Source organism: Aquila chrysaetos, chromosome 1, assembly GCF_900496995.4.
Source record: "Aquila chrysaetos chrysaetos chromosome 1, bAquChr1.4, whole genome shotgun sequence".
NCBI classification, from domain to species: Eukaryota; Metazoa; Chordata; class Aves; order Accipitriformes; family Accipitridae; genus Aquila; species Aquila chrysaetos.
Window position 1 is genome coordinate 5,989,393 of NC_044004.1, and position 19,049 is coordinate 6,008,441.

A 19,049-nucleotide genomic window follows, 5' to 3' on the forward strand; every position below is an offset into this window, starting at 1 on the left:
GTGTTGACAGCCTGTTCTGTCAGCATGAGGTCAGTCATCCATTTGGGTCTAAAAACATGAACTTTCGTGGTAGTGTGGCAATCCAGCATGGGAAGGTTTCCCATGGAGTTATTTATTTCATGCTTCTCTCCAGTTTTCCTGATAAATTGGTGGGGGCATTTATGGCATCATGTGATCAGAAATAAGCAGTGTCCTTCAGCCTAAATCTGAGGCACCTGTAGTTGTCTTCCAGCCACGTAAATCACTTACAGGACCGAGCCCTCAAAGTCAAACTCCTTGTTACACAGACACTCCTCGCCGCAGAAGACAAGGGCAGCTGATGAACTCAGTGGTGGTGTCCCAAATCTTTGGGCAGTTCTGCTGTAACCTGCTGAAACAATCAGCTGTTTGCTCACGGTTTCCCCCCAAAAAAGCATCCATCAGCAAAGGATGGCTGAAATCTCATCACTGTCTATGCGATGTGCCCTGTGATGCAAATCAATGCATATTTATGCACCTGTGTAAGGCAAATACATATATGTATTGTTGGAGAACCTAAATCTGCTCACTAATGCCGTTGTTTAAATAGCCCTTTAACCACATCACTTTTCTCCTCATTAGGTTAAGTCACTAGAGGTGAAAAAGTCCTTCCAAAATGGTTTTCACTCACTCACTCAGTCCAAAGTAAACATGCCTCTGGGACCATTATGTGTATCAGATATCCGAGGCTTTGTTAAGAGCTTGCCTGTTAGGTAAATTCTGCTTGTCTTTCTCCTTGGAAGGAGAAGGTTAAAATTAGAGATAGGCTCGCACGAGTATGGCAGAACAGCACCTTGCTGTTTGGACAAATAAGAATAACAGATGAAATCCAGAGCAGTGCATGCAAGTGACCCAAGTCTCGGGGAGGCTCTTGTTCTAACATAACTCTGGTTACAATACGACATCGGTTTGACTTATGCCTGTCACTTGCAGTCACATCCATCACAGATCTCATGGTGGCCAAGAGCCTGACATTTTCACCAGCAGTGAGTGGAGCCACCGTGGAGAGCTGAGGGCCCAGAATAACAAGCACGAGCCTTTGCTAGCAGTAAGTATAGGGGAAATGTGCATCTATAGCATATGATGGAAAATTCCTCAAGCCATATGCCCACATGTCTGGAGGCACGCATGGGTTTCAGCCGGCTGGACTTCCCTTAAGTCTCACCTTGCAATACAATCACATCTACTTCTTAAAGGCAAGTTTGGCAGGATAAGGACCACTCCAAATCAGCTCATCTACACCTCATCCACAACTGACTACAGTGAAGAGGAGCCTTTCCATTGACTGCACCAAGGTTTGGACTGGATATGCAACTGGGAGATTTTCCCACTGCAGCCATTAGCTGTTCAGCTGATCTAAACTTGTCGGGGAGAATAAAGCAACCACCTGCTTGCAGTGACAGGAAAAGTAAAGTGAGATCAAACGCTAGCAGGAGGAGAGAATTTAAGCAATGCGAGAGGTGGTTGCATGTCATTTCAGAAGTCACCTTTTGTCTTTGATCTGTGCTTAGGAAGTGGGCACCTCCTGGATCAGATGGTCATTAGAGAAGTGTGCCACCGAAGTCATCCCACCTTGAAGTCTCAAGTGTTTGCTTTCCCCAGGGATCCTCCTCCTACTTCCGCCACCATGTAAATCATCTGCCCTGAGATTTCCTTTAGAAAAGCCAATTAATACAGGTTAGGGAGCAGGGACCAGGACTTGTGTCCTCCTCTAATGCCAGGATCATTCACTGCGATGAAGCTGAGACTGCTCTTTTATAACTGTATTATACACGCACAGGTAGGTCCTCTAAAGATCAGAGGAGAGTTATTATAAAAGCTGTTATGCAAACAAAAAAGCCCTGGCCCTGAAGAGCTTACAGTCTAAACACACAAGACAGATAAAGGACTTTGACTTGAAGGATTTTAAAGACAAAGCACTCTGAGATAAAGGAAGCTGCAGATCACACAGAAAATCTGTGGCAAAACTGTGGATAAATCCCACTTTGCTGAATCCTCACTTCTGCTCTTAACAGCTCCTTGGAGCGCTGCCTGGTTTTTGCTAACAAAGCATTTGTTTTAGCAGCACACTTTGAGGAAATAAAATACTGTGCAGTTTTAATGTGGCAATCGCACGCAGCTACCTTCTAAAAGCAGAGATTTACAGCAAGCATGTATGCAGATATTTGCCAACCCTGGGCATGCAATAAAATAAACCCTTTGCATTTAGCTTGTTGATATCTTCGATGAGTGTTAGCAAGAGGCGAAATCACGGGCAAGTAAGAGCCTGGTCTCAGGTTACCCCATAAATTGGTTAAGGCTGCAGAGAGGATTACAGTCCCAGAGCCATCCTAAGTACTGAGATGTCATTACGGCAAAATCAAAGGTAACCATGGGGCTTGGCAGGTAACTGTCAACAGCTACGGGAAAGAGCCAGCCCGGGAAGGAGCTCCGCATCAGGATGAAATTCAGTCACCTTTATTTTCATTTCAGGTGAGGGGTCAAGCAGAAAAGCTATCCCCAGCGGCCTTTATTTACAGTTTTCAAGGGAGCGGCTGATGAAGCATTTAGAGGAAGAAGGATGAACCTGCTCGTCCCTCACTCACGGAGACAAGCCTGATGACAGACAGAGGATGCTGTAATGGCACGAGAGCTGGGAAGACGCCTTTTATGAATGAAACAGCAGCGGTCTTAATGAAGTCGTTAACAAAACTCCCAGTGACTTGAACGGGGCCGGGACTTCACCTGTAATATTTGCAGCGAGACCAAGGAAAAGATCTTCCCATCAGGACACTTGCTTTCTGCAGCGTAGGAGCTCACTCCCAGCAGTGATAACAACAGCAATGCCCCATAAGCAGATTTCAAGGCATTTCTTCAACCTGAGTTTTCTTTTACATTTCTTCTCTTCATCCTCCTAGGCAACCAACCTGAATTTCTAGAAAACCACAACATGTTCATCTTTTGTTCCTAGACACATTGACAATTTGCTACAAAAACCTTGCGAGGTATTTGTATTTCTCTGGATCTCCTGTTGATGAATGAAGAGGGAAACTATAAATGATTCTGTGTTGTCAAGTCAGAGTAGCTACATCCATGCTAGAAAAAATACCAGGGACTGTTCTTTGGCCCCGAGCTCACATCCACACAGCCCAGCCAGCGCTCCCTGTAGCAGACTGGCCCCATGGAAACTGCCCGCTGAGAAGTTTATAGCGTCTGAGCCATGCCTGGGCATGGGAGAGTACTGTTAACCCCAAAACATGCCTGGCCCGTGCTAATAATTTAAAAACACGGACTACTGCAGGTCACCGGCTGGGCCCACAACCTGGTCCTGTTTAATGCAGCAGTGGAAATACAGCCAGTGTGTACGTACCGGGCATCCAGTATTTTTCTGTGTTGCTATCAAGTAAATGGTAGATGACTTGCAAGGGAGTTTTAAGACCTCACAGCTTCAAGCTGACCAGCACAGGGAAGCAGAGGGTGATGGCACCCGCACGGACACTGCAAGGCACGGCTCCGGCTACTCCACAGACCGCGGGCTGCAGCAATGCAAGGAGCCGAGTGCCTCCTGCTGTGCCCAGAAATTCCCACCCAGGGCAATAAACAGAAACCAAAAGGCGAAATTTCTCCTTTTTCACTCAGACGTGGGAAACCTTCCTTCACCCTCCCTCCTCTTTAAAGACCTAAAGCCTACCAGCAGCCAGTTTTGCAAGGGTTAACCAGCATGAAATGAATGTGGAGAGACAGTCCGGGACCGTAATCACTTATTATTTTCAGGTAATATGCTTTATCTCTGACTAATCTCCTCATCTGGAGAAACACTCACTGCAGACAAGAGTCACCGAGGTTATGTCTGATGATGGGGCTCTACGGACTACTGGCTGCGAGGGACCAAGGAAAGGCCAAGGAGAGGACTTCAATTATGGCCTGAACTATGCTCTGGTAGCTGAAAGGCCATTGTTTAATCTACTAGAAATCATCTATTTTAGCAGATAAAGGGATTACTTGGGTTTTCTTTTCCCCAAGAACAGCATGTTATTCCAACTACTAATAGAACATTCAGTATTTAATTAAAGAAAAAGCACAGGGAGAAGCAACGCAGGCATCAACATCACTTCTGGGGAAATTCAAATTGATTGTCACCCTTTGATGCTGCTCAATCACCTCTATCTCACTCACACTTCCTACAACCCAGATTAAATCATCTGTTTCTCTCCAACCTGCACATTTTATTTTTTTTTTTTTTGTATCCCATCCAAATCTTCGGGACTACACAATGTGAATGCACCGCTCTGCAGAAACCTCCTGACTTGTAAAGAGCCAGATTACCTGTTAAGAGGAGAGTGTGGAAATTTGAGTTGGATGTTGCCTCTTCTTTTGCACACTTGGTGCTGGTTGCTGTCTGGCAGGGGTCTGCCTACCTGGCCCATTAGATCATAGATCCGTGTTTGGAAACTCAAAGTGGCTTCATTGCTCAAGGATGAACTTGAAACTGCTGCATGCATAAATCTTCTGTTTGTCCCTTTTCCCTCTCAGTTCCCTTGTTCTTTGTTATCTCCATTTTCAGAGAGGTTTGCCCTTTCTTTATTTTTTTGTCCCACAGACTAATGACCATAAAGGACAGTTACAAGGCATTCTCAAGTGCTTCGCTGTGTTCAGCAAATACAGACTCATTTTCTTATGTCATCCACCCCTTCGATCCACAGACTGCAAACCCAAAGGGTCTATGAAGGAAGATTAAGAAGTAGCAGCTTACAGAAGTAAGTGTAAATTCAGTACATAGGGGTCCATACCTCTGTTGAGAGAACTGTAAAACAAAAAAAGAAAAATCAGAATGAAAACCAATAATCTCGTTTCTCCTACAATCAGGATCTTAATCCTCTTCCCTTTACCAGAAAAAAGAACAGGGTACCTTGAAAGTGATTATCCAGCCAGCCAGCAGCCAGTTTCCTCACACAGATGACAGTCCCTTTTGTATATCGTATTGCTGACTGACCCATTTCTGACATGGTCTCACAATCTCTAACATTTCATTGCAAAGACCAGCTGTCTTTTTTTGTTTTGCCTTCCTGACCATCCATTTCTTTGCACATAGAGCAAGGACAGGGACCTACTGAGTAGCCCGATTTTTACTTCCATGATTTGCCTGTGTCTTTTCATGACCGTTTCAGATGATCTACGCCCATGTGCGCCAGCTACATCCTCCTTCAGATCTCTGTAGAGGGATCTGTTGCTGTCCTGCATGGTGAAATTTCTCAGATAAATGGGGCTGTCCATCTTGTCCACCCGGCTGCAGCCTGCCTGTGTAGTTCTCATCCTTTCTCCCTTTCCTCCTGGTCTTTGTCTGGTTCACACCAATGTTTGATCTGCGTCCTTCATCGTGGGACAGAGCAACCTGACTTGGCGCATCTGATGAACTGGCACCACCACTGAAGATGTGATCATCCTCAAGCTTTTGATCTCCTTGTCTGACTTTGCCCAAAGTCTTCGGTGACTTTAACTCCATCCTTCACTTTCTACAGGTAGCTCCAGAAGTTACTGCGAATTATCAAGTCACCCTGTGTGCTACCAGTCATTGTGCTGAACCAGTTGTTCAGCTTGCTCTTGACCAGGACTGCTGACCTCACCTCTTCATAATGTTTTTCAGCAGCTTCTTACACATATCATATAGCCCTAGGACACTCCACACACCTATTGCAACACACCGGGTCAAATGACTTTTTGAAATTGTGCAACTGAAGTTCTTGGTGTCTCTGAACTTGCCAGTGACCAGCCTCTTGCACTGGTTTTGCTATACTGTCCCTCTTGCTTTGTGAAAACTGAATCTACCTTCTGAATCCTCCAGCAAGGAACACAGTGAGGAATTTGCTTAGGTATCAGAAAATGCACAGAATTTGGAAGGTCACCATTGTGGGAATTCACTTACTAGGATCCACTTTTCCTTGTTTAGGGGATCTTTTCTTTCCTGGTAACATACAGTTGCTTGGCTGGGTCAATGACCCATGCTACAACCCCATCGATCAATTCTCAGCCCCTCAGATTTCTTCAGTCTCCTGACCCTTCTTTTCAGCCTCTGCTAGCAAGATTCTTCTTGTCATCCTGCTCCTGAAGCGTTATAATCTCCGAAACACTGAGAATCTCTTCATCTCTTGATCGGTCATCTGTAAAAACTCGTAATTTCACCCATCTCCTCAGCCTGTCCTTTTCTGAAAGCAGGGAGTTCTCCTCAGCATTAATGTTGTGGAGGATACGCTAGTTCTTCCTTAGTGTCTATTATAAAAGACCATCTTGATTTGGACTTTCAGAAGAACATTTTAATGCTGCCTTGCTTTTTAAACCAATTCTCCTTGACTGCCCTTGCTATTTGAATTTTGCCCAGCTCTGGGTATGCCTGCTCAGGGTATGTCTTTTCACCTATGCATTCTGCTTAGCACTGGCCAGGTGGAGAATGACTTCCAACACCCAGGCTCAGTGGCTGCTTGCTTTCATTCTCACCAAGCCACGTTAAATAAATGTTGTTGAGACAGATGATGAGGTTATGACTGCAGAAGACCACTGCTCCAGGGGATACCCAGTGCTTGCTCTTCCTCTACTTGCTCATTTTGGTCTTCCTAAACGCCAGTCAGAGCTTTTCAGCTCTGCTGCCTCTTTAGTTTCCACTTGCACCTCTTTTTGCCTATGTGGAGTCTGTAGAGCCTCATGAAAGCCTGCAGGCACTTGCCATATTTTGCTCCTGGTTAGTACTGTCTTTGCCAATCTTTGGCATGTGCCCATCAGTCACGAACATCAGTCACTGGGTATATGAATGGTTCACCCCCAAGGTATGGCTTAGGCATGCCTTGGCTGGTAGCAAAATCGCCTGAAATTCTTCAAAGAAATCAAGGAAATTCTTCCTTAGTATCTATCACAGGACCCCATATGTCTATAAGCGCTACAGAACCTGTTCCACAGCCCTAAATGGAAGGGCTGATTTCTGAACCTTGAGATGACCAGAGTTTTCTTTTTATTACTGTGATTCCTGCTGATGCCCCTCTTGTGTTTTGCATCACTGCCTTAAAACAAGGTTTTCCCACATGGCATCGCTACTTTGTCTGTCTACCTGATTTTCAAAAGGTGTACAGTATTATGCTGGTACATCTCTAACTTGCTCATTAGCAGTGAGATTTTACCCAAAGTGATCTCAGATTCCTGTTTCTGCTGGCCAAAGCTTCCATTAGCAGCAATCCTTTCGCTGGACCACTTCCCCTCATCAGACGCTGACCTAGTTACAGATATCAGATAGCATCTACGTGGCCAAGAAGACTGAACAAAGCTCAAAACGTTTCTTGCCAGTAGCCTTCATGGCAGACACGGCCCTGTGAATCTCAGCACATGTTGCCCTGCATCTTTTGAGCACTTCTCATGAGTGGGTTTTTGGGTTAGGTGATAACAAGGTGCTCAGCCCTTCTCATAAGAGCCGCACTTCCAAGAGAGAGCAATTCTTATTTAGGCATCACAGCAGTACCTACATTACCAAAATCACCTGCCCAGCTGGGCAATAAAGCCTGGACAGAAATACACTGAGCTTGTCTGTACTGGGCCAAATAAGCACAGTGCAAAGACAGCAAACCAACTGAGGAAAACTTTGAGTCTGGAGCTGGATTATAGTGCAATGTTCAAGGTAGGACTGCTGGTGGGCAAATGGGAACGTGGGAGATCACTGTGGATGACCCACATCCATACGGAAGGATCCAGGCTGAGATTTCTCTTAGTAGCTGTCTTCTTTCAAGTATGTATTAGAAAAAAATGTCCCGTCTTGATTTTAAAATTGGTGGAGAATCCACAATAAGTCCTGGTAAGTTGTTCTAATAATTATGCACAATAGTAAAAATTGATACTTTGTACTTAATTCAGTTGCACACAAGGGTGTTCAGAGCTGTCTGAGGTTCCCTAGAACATCTGAGATGTCTGCAGTGCCTGACATATTTGAAACAGCACCAGCGGGAGACCACTGGAGACTGCAAAGCACCTCAAATAGCCCCAGCTACCCCTGTGTGAGCAGCTAAATTGAGCCCCTTCTATCTGTCCTGCTTCAGTTCTGGCCACTGATTCCTGTTCTGACTTTGTCCTTTACCCTCATGCTTCTGCTCTTGCATAGATATTTATAGACTGAAAACAAGTCACCCATAATATTCCCTTCCCATAAGTAATTAAAGAGAGTTCCTTGAGAAGCTTCCAAGTCATAGCTGCACGTTGTGTGCAGTGGTTTCTTCTCAGGAACATGGTTCCTACCAGTTTTATTTGATGTCTCATAGCTCTTGTATTTGACTGGACAGTAAAAAACTTCATCCCTGTTACTTCACCCTGCTACTTACAATTTTTATAGGTGCTACCATGATTTGATGCAGTGCCAATATGAAATTATTATAATTCCTTATTCCTGTGCCTCATTCACCCCAAGATCACAACAAGGAACAGCTGATTATTCACAAGAACCAGAATAACTTTTTGAAAAATTATTAACTTCTGAGATGGACTCCATCACCTCAACAATCTCAGATTTTTTTCCTAAACATGTCCTTTTTCTTTTCCGTATTGAAATGCACCCTGCCCATTTGCTCCCAGTTCCCATGCAAAGATCAAGGTATCTCTGTCAGTGAACTGTCCTTTTCATTAAACACTCCATAGCCCCAGTTTTAGACTCCTACACATTCAGTAGACAATGATTCTTTATATTCTCCCCAAATCAATGACAGAAACAGAATAATGAACCAGCTTCCACAGGATTTCCCTGCAAAGAGACTCAAAGATTAATTTTTCACAGTGACATTCTGAGATCTCTGTTTAAGCAGTTAGATCCACTTAATTTGCACCATGTTGATTTTATACCATTTTTTAAAAATCCACCTCCAAGATGGTATTAACCAAATACTTTCAGAAATCAGTTACATCAAGAGCTGCTCACTCTCACTGGAGAACAACAGCAAATTGATTTGACAAGGCCTATTTTCTATATACACAAACTCATTTGCATCAGTTTCATTGCCTTCCTTTAAGAATTCATTAATCAAGTGATGTGCCCACTATTTCTTGCCTTTAACAGTCACAGGCTGACAGTCTTAGCATTACCCAAATCATTTGCCCAATCCTTTTAAATAATGAGCCAGTATCAGCTTTCTCAGTCTTCTAAAATCTTTCTAGTGTCCCAAAATGAAAAGTCAGCATTAATGGCCCACATGGTATGTTCCTGGTTCCAAGAGTTCTGAAACTCTTGGCTGTGAATTACCGGGCCTGGCTGATCATAAAATATTTAATTTATGTTGTTGCTACTTAACATAATCCCTAGTTATTAATGGAGCCCAAAATGGTCTTTCACCAGCACCTGATACTAATACACTATCTGATTTTCTCCCCCAGACAAACATGGAAAAGAAATATTAATTCAATACTCCTCCGTTTACTTGTGGTGGTAGTAATGGCAGCTACTGCATTTATCTACTAATAGTTTTGATTATTTTTACCTTAGCTGACCATAAATTTATCTTTATGTTTTTCTACTTCCATTACTCATTCCAGGACAGAGGTGGCCTATTCAGATGAATTAAGACCAAAAATACTGGCCTTTACCTTACTCGGTAGGAGTGATCACTATAGGGCAACCAGCCCAGAACACCAAGCTCTGTTTCAAATATCCCATTACATATCAAAAACAAGTAAAAAGCACAAAGATGTTGCTTTACTTCAGCCCAGGTCAGTTTCTAGCTTCAACCAGGAGCGATGAAGCCCCCTGCTTAACACTCCTCTCAGAAAAGACACTATCCGATAGTACTGAGTTAGTCACACCTCATTGTCAGGCAAACTTTTTTATTGTTGCAAAAATAAAATGAGGAAGGATTAAATTTGTGGGATCAGAGTGGGGATTTTTAAATACTTTTTTATGAATCTTAAGCCCAAGGAGAGCCAGGAGGAATGCAGGGCAATGAGAGTGTCTGCAGACGTGTTTCCAAACACCTGGAGCGTGTGCTTAATCCACCCTCAAACAGTTGACTTCTTTCTGTCTCCCACCAGGCTCCTCTTTCCCTCCAAAACCAAAGTCAGGCTTCTTTCCTGGTTTTGGTAAAATCACTTCTGATACGCAGAGTTACTGAAGCCTGGCCACATCCCTTTGTCCCCCAAAACTCTGAAATTCCCACTTGCAACTGTCTCACTCCCAAGTTGTCTATTTAATCCCACTTTTATTAGGAGCACAGCTCCGGGTAGCTTACAGAGGTTACAAACAATGAAGCTTTTATCAAAACTTTGGCTAATCAGTCACTAACAAGCTCTCATTCAGGAAGGGGCTAGGCAGGCCCAGGCTAAAACTAACCTGAGGGGGTAAAAAAAAAAAAAAAAAAAAAAAAAAAGGATTGGGAAGAGGGTGTTCCTCTCAACCTGGATCAGTGCCCCAGTCCACAGCCACAGAAACACTTGTGCGAGCACAGCAGCCAGAAAAAGCAGCCAGGAGTGGACACAGAGCAGAACTGCTTCTTTCAGCAATGGTGTTCGCTCACGACAGCCTAAAGTGCTGGAGTAACTACAGCTTGCGATCAACTATGATTTATTCCTTGCTTTGTGGCGGAGTCCAGGGGCTCCATCACGCTCAGCACCATATAAATGCACCAGGAAAACATTTGCTATTCCAAAATGCTAACCCTCAGTCTGCAGCCCGCAGTGTTTTTACAGAGACTGAACTAGAAACAAAACCAAACCAAGCCTGTTGTCGGTAGCCTGAAAATCGTGGAATGAGGACATGTCCCCAGGAAATGTTGTAGGGTCTCAAAAATCAAGAAATATTTGAAAACCTCTGATCATATCATAAGGTAAGTTGGCAAAATTTGATCACCAGAACTTCAGTCCAATAGATGACTAGATACAAGGAGGGAGGAATATACATTATTCTCCTTAGGTAAGGGATAAAAATTACTTCAACCTGTATACACGTACACAGAACACCCTTCCCAAATTCATGGCAGTGAAACATCTGTTGCACACCATCAGATATTCTCTCTCTGTTACCCATTTACAGGACAAATCAGAGGGTGAGTGAAAAAAAGAGACTTACTTGGAGCAGATTAATAGGTGTAAAGCACCCAGTCTAGGAAGGAATAGGCTTAGTTGTAAATAAGGGAGTGGTACTACAGTTTAAATTTAATTTGAGCTGTTCTTAGTCAATTCCTTGATATTCTTGAGAGTGGAGCCACAGTCCTGGACCACTGCGAGAGAAAAGGTAATTCTCCTGTCTTGTCCCTGAGGATGAAGAACTCATTCCCGATTTCGTTGATGACTCTGGAGAAAGATACCATCTGCACATGAAGAACTCTTTTATATGTGGGCCATCGAGTTACTGCCTTGCCTCTTGCCAGCCCTAGGGAGAAAGTGAGACTTATATTGCAAATGCAGCCAAAACAAACCAAACCTGTGGTTCCTGCTTCACTGCAGCAATTCGGAGCCATTGAAGGGATCCTGGTCTCTCTCTCCTACCAGTAAAGTCAATAGCAGCCAATATGGGCTATTAGGTCCTGATCCTCCAGCACGTTCCCTGTACCTAGACCTCAGCATCCTCTGGAGACAGAGAGAGACCCAGGTGGGCGCAGGTATCGGTTGCTGCTGCGAGGCTGGGTGCTCAGGTCTGAAGCATTTTCAGGTTTCCGTGTTCAGTTGTACACACCTGAGATTCACAACAGGAAAGTGAAGCCTGTACCTACATGTTCAGAGGAGCAGGGCCTTAGAGGCAAAGACAGTGTCTTCCTAGCAGGGGGAAAAGTGCTTGCCACGTGCACGACAAGGACAAGCACAACACCAAAGCAAATGGTGTGGCTAGCACAAGGCAAGGATGGGGAGGACCTTGCTCTCCTGCAGCACTTTTCCTCGGGAAGTCTTGAAACACTTTCCAAGGCAGCCGGCTGGAGAAGTTTGCACGTAATCGCAGCTGGCTGGGGATACGGTTCAGCCCCGACTCCCAGGTGCCATGAGCTCCTCTACCCGGCAGAACTTACTGCCACACTTGGAATGCCAGCGCTAACAAATCTCCCAGCGACTCGGTAATAACAGAGTAATTTCACAGCATTGCTCAAGCCCAACCCCGAATCTGCTTGCAGTGATGGACAGTAGCCTCAGACTCTTACCTTGAAACTGATTTCAGTTTTGCATTTCGGCACTTCGCTTGCCAGCTTCTCGGTGCGTTTCTGAAAGGCAAACATCTCCCAGACCTCTCTGGAAAAAAAGCAGCATTTAGAAAGCAGAGAGGCAGAGTGCTGGATCTCTTCATGCTGCTCTCCTCGTGCCTTGGCAGAAGGGAACAGCAACAGGTTTGTACTGAGAGCTGACGATGTTTCGAGGCAACACGGCGTGCTACTTGCAGAATAAGCGCATTAAGAAAATTAAACATTTTTACAGCCGTCACACCATCAAAGCTTTATTCTCTCCACTCTTTAAATTAAGTGTTGGTTTGCATATCCGTGCCATCCCAACTATGTAATAACCTCTCTAAAGCTATTTTTGTTTCACGTTCCTTACTATTTGGTAAAGCAAGCTGGAGTTTTCTGAGGACACGCATTTTTATTAGAGCTAATTCAGCATTATTTTCTCACCCATTTCCTTTGTTGGAAGCAGAGAAATCAACTAAAGAAAACTCGAAGGCAGCATACCATGCCTCTGAGGGAAACTGCCTTCCCCGCCTCGTCATAGCCGGGCTGTTCCTCTAGATGGCTCTGCCTTTGCCCAAATACATCAAATCCCTGAAGCAAAAAATCGCAATTTCGAGCGATATACGGTGATACCTCTCCCTCTTGCAAAGATCGTGGGTTTTTTAAGCAAACGCATAAACACAGATTTGTTGTAATTTTAGAGAATAACTTTTTCGGCTTAGCTCTTCAAACACAGAGGGAAGTTGCTTTTTAAAAATCTACCTGTTTCTTTTCCTTTAGATGTCCTTTCTAGCTGTGATTTCCCCACAAACTGCTTGTTTTAGATGCCTGTTGTCCGGTCAGACTTCAGATCAGCATTTTCCAGTGCGACCTTTCTCCAAAGAGATGCGGAGCTGTTAAAAATGATAAAGGCAAGGAAGCTGAGAAGGGAAAAAGCACCTTGCGAAACATAATGTAAATTTTTCTCCTGCTGTTCTGGCTATCCACATACACAGGGTAAGCTCTTTCCCCAAAAGATACAAAATAAAACCAGCAGCAGCAACAGTGACAGAAACAAAATAACAACAGGAAAAAACCCACACACCCCCAAAACCCACCAAAACCCCCCCAAAACCAAACACATCCTCTTATGATTAAAGAAGGAAACCCAAAATCATAATTCTTTATCACACTCACTTTTAAATGATTGTCTCCAAACTGTCTGTCCACTTGTTTTAAAACGAAATATAATGGTGAAAATCCTCCAGTTATTACATCCCTGCTTAGATCACACGAGGGATGAAAATTTGGGGTTGGAGGTAGCCCGGGAAAGCTGCCCCGATCCGGCTTCACTGATTTACATGTGCCTCAATAACTATTTTATCGAAGACATAAAACGCAAAGACTTTTCCCAAACGTTCCTCTCTCCCCAAAATCCTGACGTCAAATCAAGACACCCGGCGCTTGCAACCCTGGGGAGAGCGCTTGGCATCTGTACCCAGAAAGGGGATTTTTACGCATTTTCACCAGCAGAGAACGGAGTAACGACTCCGTTTAAGACCCGGGGATTTACATCTTCTAAGCGACAGACAAAGACTCTCTAAATTCTCCCGCACCGTTGGCCGTCTTTTTCCTGTTATACGTGTGGGTCCGATGGTGTGCTTCGCCCCGGACGAGAAGGATTTGCCGGAGCTGGTCCCCGTATAAAGCGCGGGGTGCCGGGATCGTTAGGAATACCGCGAGCTTTTTCTCTGCAAGAGGATGCGCTTTCTTTCCCTCGAGCTTCCCCGAGGGACGAAGGGGAAAATCGACTTTTATTCATTCAATCGCGCCCCGCGACTGCCAGCCCGTTCCTCCCGCAGTACGAGCGAACACGCCGATGTTGTTTGTCTGTTTAATTTCGGGCAATTCCTTATCCCGAGCTAATTAACTGCCATCTCAGCCCCGGCTGTTGTGAGACGGGCGGCAAAATTACGCATAAATAACACGAGTTTAAGCGAATTTCACCCTTCGCGCGCCCGTCGGGGCAACGGCAGCGATGCTAATCTCCCCCCCCCCCCCGGGACCTCAATTTCGGGGCCGAAGGGATCAGGGACGATGGAATCCCTGGGAAAGGGGGATCGGATCCCTGAGCGCCGGGGCAAGGGCGGAGAGACCCCCGCGACGGGGACGACAGCGGGGGGGGGGGGGGGGGTGGTGTGTGTGCAGGCTCGGGGATGCTGCCCCCGCGCTGCCGGGAGCCAAATCCCTGGAGCCTCCCGCAGCTTCCCCGCCCCGGTCCCTCCCCTATCGCCGCTTTTGGGGCCCGGCCTTGCCCCCCTCCGCCTCCCTCCCCCGCCGCGGAGCCGCGCTACTGGCTGCTCCCTGCGCGCCGCCGCCGCCCGCCCAGCCCCGGCCGCGGGCGGGGAGGCCGGGCGCACGGCAGCTCCTATAAGGGTGCCGCGCCGCAGCCCCCCGGGATTTTTTTGGTCTGGGGCCACCGGGGCCGCGGGGGGGGGGGGGGGGGAAACGACGGAACGACGACGACGACGACGACGGCGGCGGGGCCGGCGGCTGTCCGCGGGAGAGGACGGGAGCGGCGGGGAGCGCCGGCCGCCCTGCATGGGCAGGGATTATGAGCGCCGGTGAGTTGCAGCAGGCGCAGCCCAGAGCCTCGGCGCCGGCGGCCGCCCCCGCGCCCCCGCAGCCCCGCAGCGCCCAGGAAGCCCCCGACATGGCGGTGTACTGCAGCGAGAACTTCAGCGTCTACCCCCAGCCCAGCCTCCACCCGCCCGGCGCCGCCGCCGCCGCCGCCGCCGCCGCCGCGGCCGCCGCCGCCGCCGCCGCCTCCTCGGGGCAGCGGGCGGGCGGCTACGCGCTGGGGGACTACGGGGCTCCCGCTAACGCCGGCTACCTGTGGGGCATGAACAGCCCCGCGCCCTACCTGCAGGGCCCGCCCGGCTCCGCCGCCGCCGCCGCCGCCCCTTTCCTGCCGCCGGCCTCGTACGGCTGCTCCCGGGGCGGGCAGCTGGTGGGCTCGCCCTCGGCGCCCGGCTCGCCGTCGGCGGGCGGCGCGGAGCTGAGCTGGCTGAGCCTGGCCAGCCAGGAGGAGCTGCTGAAGCTGGTGCGGCCGCCCTACTCCTACTCGGCGCTGATCGCCATGGCCATCCAGAGCGCCCCCGAGAGGAAGCTCACCCTCAGCCACATCTACCAGTACGTGGCCGAGAACTTCCCCTTCTACAAGCGCAGCAAGGCGGGATGGCAGAACAGCATCCGCCACAACCTCAGCCTCAACGACTGCTTCCGCAAGGTGCCCCGCGACGAGGACGACCCCGGTGAGAGGCCGCCGCGCCGCGCCGGGCGGGAGGGTGGGCTGTGGCGGGCGCAGACCCCGCGGGGCCGCCGGCACCGCCGTGAGGAGAGCGGGCAGCAGCCGTCCCCTTGTCCGGCGGCTCCCTCGTCCCCTCGGGGCCGGCGGTGTGGGGAGGGCGGGCTCCCTTCTCCCCTCTAGCCGGGCGCTGTGAGGAGAGCGGGCTCCCTCGTCCCCTCTAGCCGGGCGCTGTGAGGAGAGCGGGCTCCCTCGTCCCCTCTAGCCGGGCGCTGTGAGGAGAGCGGGCTCCCTCGTCCCCTCTAGCCGGGCGCTGTGAGGAGAGCGGGCTCCCTTCTCCCCTCTAGCCGGGCGCTGTGAGGAGAGCGGGCTCCCTCGTCCCCTCTAGCCGGGCGCTGTGAGGAGAGCGGGCTCCCTTCTCCCCTCTAGCCGGGCGCTGTGAGGAGAGCGGGCTCCCTCGTCCCCTCGGGGCCGGCGCTGTGAGGAGAGCGGGCTCCCTCGTCCCCTCTAGCCGGGCGCTGTGAGGAGAGCGGCCCCCCTTCGCCCCCGTCTGGCCCGGCGCTGGCCCCCGCGGGAGGTGTAGGCGAGGGGCGTCTGGCCCCAGCCCTCACCCCCTCCCCGAGCACGCCGGGAGTGCCGGTTGTGCAAGGCCCGGCTCCTTCGGCCGTGATTCACGGCTCCCCTCCCTGCCCGCCCCTCGCCGGCCCGGCCCCGGGGCACCGCCGGTGCCCGGGAGTGGGCGGAGGCGCGCCCGGGCAGCGCTGCTCCGGCCCGGCGGGGAGGGGACGAGCCGGTCTGGAGCCTCTGCGGGGGGACGTTGTGGGGTCACTGCTCCCCTCAGGCCGGGGCAAGAGGCGTGCGGGGACAGCTAATAGCACCACAGCCCCCTCGCACTAAGTCCTGGGTGTGGGGCAGCTCGTCTGCAGCCCCCGCGGCTCAGCGCTCCCCTCAGTGCACCTGGGTCGGCAGCCCACCTTTCCACCAGCTCTTCTGAGAAGAGCCGTGGCAGGGGCACCACCGTGTCACCCACTGCTGAGAAGGCTGCAGCTGCCCCTGCTTGCTGTGAGGCAGCCAGAGCAAGGGGAGCCCGGCTTCGCATTCCCTTCGGCCAGGTCGGAGGCAGAGGCGCAGATCCTCCGGGGAGGTTTATGTTCTGTGGTGGGGAGGTTCTCCTCCTCCATGTGGCCTTAAGGTTCACTTGGGCATCGGAGGGGTGGAGGTGATGATGTCCTGGTGCCAGGGTTTGGATCCTTGTACTGGACAACAGGTGGAGGAGGAACAGGTGTAGGAGACATGTGGGTTCTGTGCCGATCAGGCAAGACGTGGATATTGCTTAGCTGTCTGCGGTGGGGCTCGCTGTCACAGAAGTTGACTTTCTCTCTTGTTTCTCTTGTTTTCCACCAGGGAAGGGAAACTACTGGACCTTAGATCCCAACTGTGAGAAGATGTTTGACAACGGGAACTTCCGTCGCAAACGCAAACGGCGCTCTGAGCCCAACGCCCCTGCGACCGCCTCTGCGGCCTCCTCTCTGGGGGGCCTGAAAGCCGAGGAAGAGAGACCCATCCCAGCCGCAGGCAAACCGTGTGGAAACAGCCCACCCCCAGAGCTGGACCCCTCGCCTTCTGCCAGGGACCATCCAAAAAGCTCCTCTCCCTCCGGTATCATTTCATCCACCCCTAGCTGCCTCAGCACCTTCTTCAGCGGCATGAGCTCCCTGAGCAGCGGAGGCAGCCGGCTGACGGGGGGTCTCGGCAGCGACCTGCATCACAGGAACTTCTCTGCTGGACAGCTGAGCAGTGGCACTTTCACCCCTTCCAGCAGCTCTTCTCAGGAGGTGCCTTCACCAGACCAGCTGCAGCGGGTTGCGGGACCTTCCCCTGCATACTACAGCTCCTTCCATCCCAGCAGCAGCAGCCAGGGAGCCCAGTACAACCACTACTACAACTTCACGGTTAACAGCCTCATCTACACCCGGGATGGAACGGAGGTGTAGGATGCTGGGGCAGTCGGCCGGTGAGCGCTGCAAAGGGAATGGGAGTTGCAGGTGTATTTGGCAGCACGGAGGACCGTATGCGTTTGCAAACAGCATTTCAATGTGGACACTTCCCAGGAGTTCTTCCAGGAGGACAGATCTTCTCACCTTTCAAAATAAGAACACCCCTTAAACACCAGCAGAAGGCAGATGCAAAGTCTTTTCCCCATCCTGGAAAATGTTAGGTGGTTTAGATGGCTCGGCATCTTAATTGTGCAGATGAAAGCAAACTGAATTAATGTTTTCAGAGGTTTCTAATCCTGAATGTAGAATAAGAAGTTTAAAAACTATAACCTTAAAGCGATACCAGCAAGAGCCAAGTGTAGACATCCAGTGAGTCTTAGAAGAGAACAGGAAAAAAAAAAAAATGAAGAGATTTCTTATGAAGTGCCTTGTACAATGTATTAAAAAACTCTTCTGCCAGCAATTGCCTCTGTAAGCCCTTGTTTTCTGCCCTGATCCTGCAATATGCGATGCACGGGGGGGGGATGCTTTGGGTAAACACCCACTTAAGACCTCCTCGAAACCCACGGAGGTTTGCTCTGGTCTTCCTGTGTATGGCATATTGTACAGCCAGGGCCATGTCTTGTAAAACAATCTTTTTCCTGGAGCTTAGTACCAAAGATAACTCTAGCCATGCAGCTTTAGCACGAGAATAAACACTGGGGTATTTTTATACATATTTGTACGTAATGTAACTCTTCTGTACATATGTTTCTATGTGGTTTTATATTTGTAAATTATGCTCTGGAGCTGTACTTATTTATAATGTGTTTTAAACTTTGTTAAAGTTTATTTTACTTTGTTTCCCCTTTTTTGTTGTTTTATTTGTTTTGAATTTTTTGTTGGTTTTGTTTTTGTTCGTTAGTGTATTAATGAAACTTTTCAGGCTGAACAGCTGTTGGGAATAAAATGTTAACAATTGTTAGATTTTTGCCTGGTTGTTCCTCAGTATGTTTGAGGTATTTCAAAACTCTGTGGGAGACAGGTTTTGCTTTCACGTGGTTTGGGATAAAAGGTGCAAAGATTTATGAACAATTTCATCTGCCCAGTAAGACAGAAAAAAACTGCTCTGGGCCCAAAGGAGATGCATCTGAGCTGACTTGCAGCCTCTCGTAGTCCCACTGTGCAGCGTGGGCACTCTGGGCTTTTTTGTTTGTTTGTTTTTGTCAACTGTCTGAATTACAACTGTCCTTTTTCAGCCTGGTTTAGTAAAAAAAAATAAAAGCTTGCAAAAGTAAAAAAAGCGGGGCTGGTTCCAGCGTGGTGCTAGCTAGCAGGAGGTACGAAGTCTGAGCTTGACTGTTGGCTCGATCGGTTTTGCAAATCTGTTTTTCGAGTAGAGTTGCACCTGCTTAAAATGACAGGCTAGTTGAGAAATCGGACCCGTGGGCTAGCGGGCCAGGCGGAGTGTCTGCTGTCAGCAGGCACTCCTGAGGCTCCTTCCTGGTCCATGCTGCTGGGAAAGAAGAATCCATCCTAGAGCAGCCATTATGCAAAACGATCAACTCCCAATTCTTGCCGTTTGCGTAAGCTGTTTGTGGGGCGCTGTGTGTGCGGGTAGAGCATAAA

The 19,049-nt window shown here is 48.9% G+C and overlaps 1 protein-coding gene and 1 long non-coding RNA gene across 3 annotated transcripts; one reads left to right on the forward strand and one right to left on the reverse strand.

Moving 5' to 3' along the window:
* Positions 1 to 11,530: 11,530 nt before the first annotated feature.
* On the reverse strand, positions 11,531 to 15,170 carry LOC115346788. 2 transcript variants are annotated; one of them, XR_003925256.1, is made up of 4 exons: positions 13,335 to 14,138; positions 12,921 to 13,051; positions 12,138 to 12,225; positions 11,531 to 11,680 (listed from the first exon to the last, which is right to left on the reverse strand). It is a non-coding gene; the product is annotated as an uncharacterized LOC115346788 (long non-coding RNA). The 2 variants fall into 2 exon arrangements; XR_003925257.2 differs by lacking the exon at positions 13,335 to 14,138 and adding an exon at positions 15,061 to 15,170 and having other exon boundaries at positions 11,537 to 11,680.
* FOXI3 (forkhead box I3) lies at positions 14,649 to 18,678 on the forward strand. The gene is made up of 2 exons (XM_030027218.1): positions 14,649 to 15,451; positions 16,849 to 18,678. The coding sequence occupies exons 1-2, from the start codon at positions 14,752 to 14,754 to the stop codon at positions 17,436 to 17,438; spliced, it is 1,290 nt and encodes a 429-aa protein (XP_029883078.1). The 5' UTR covers positions 14,649 to 14,751; the 3' UTR covers positions 17,439 to 18,678.
* The last annotated feature ends 371 nt before the right edge of the window (positions 18,679 to 19,049 follow it).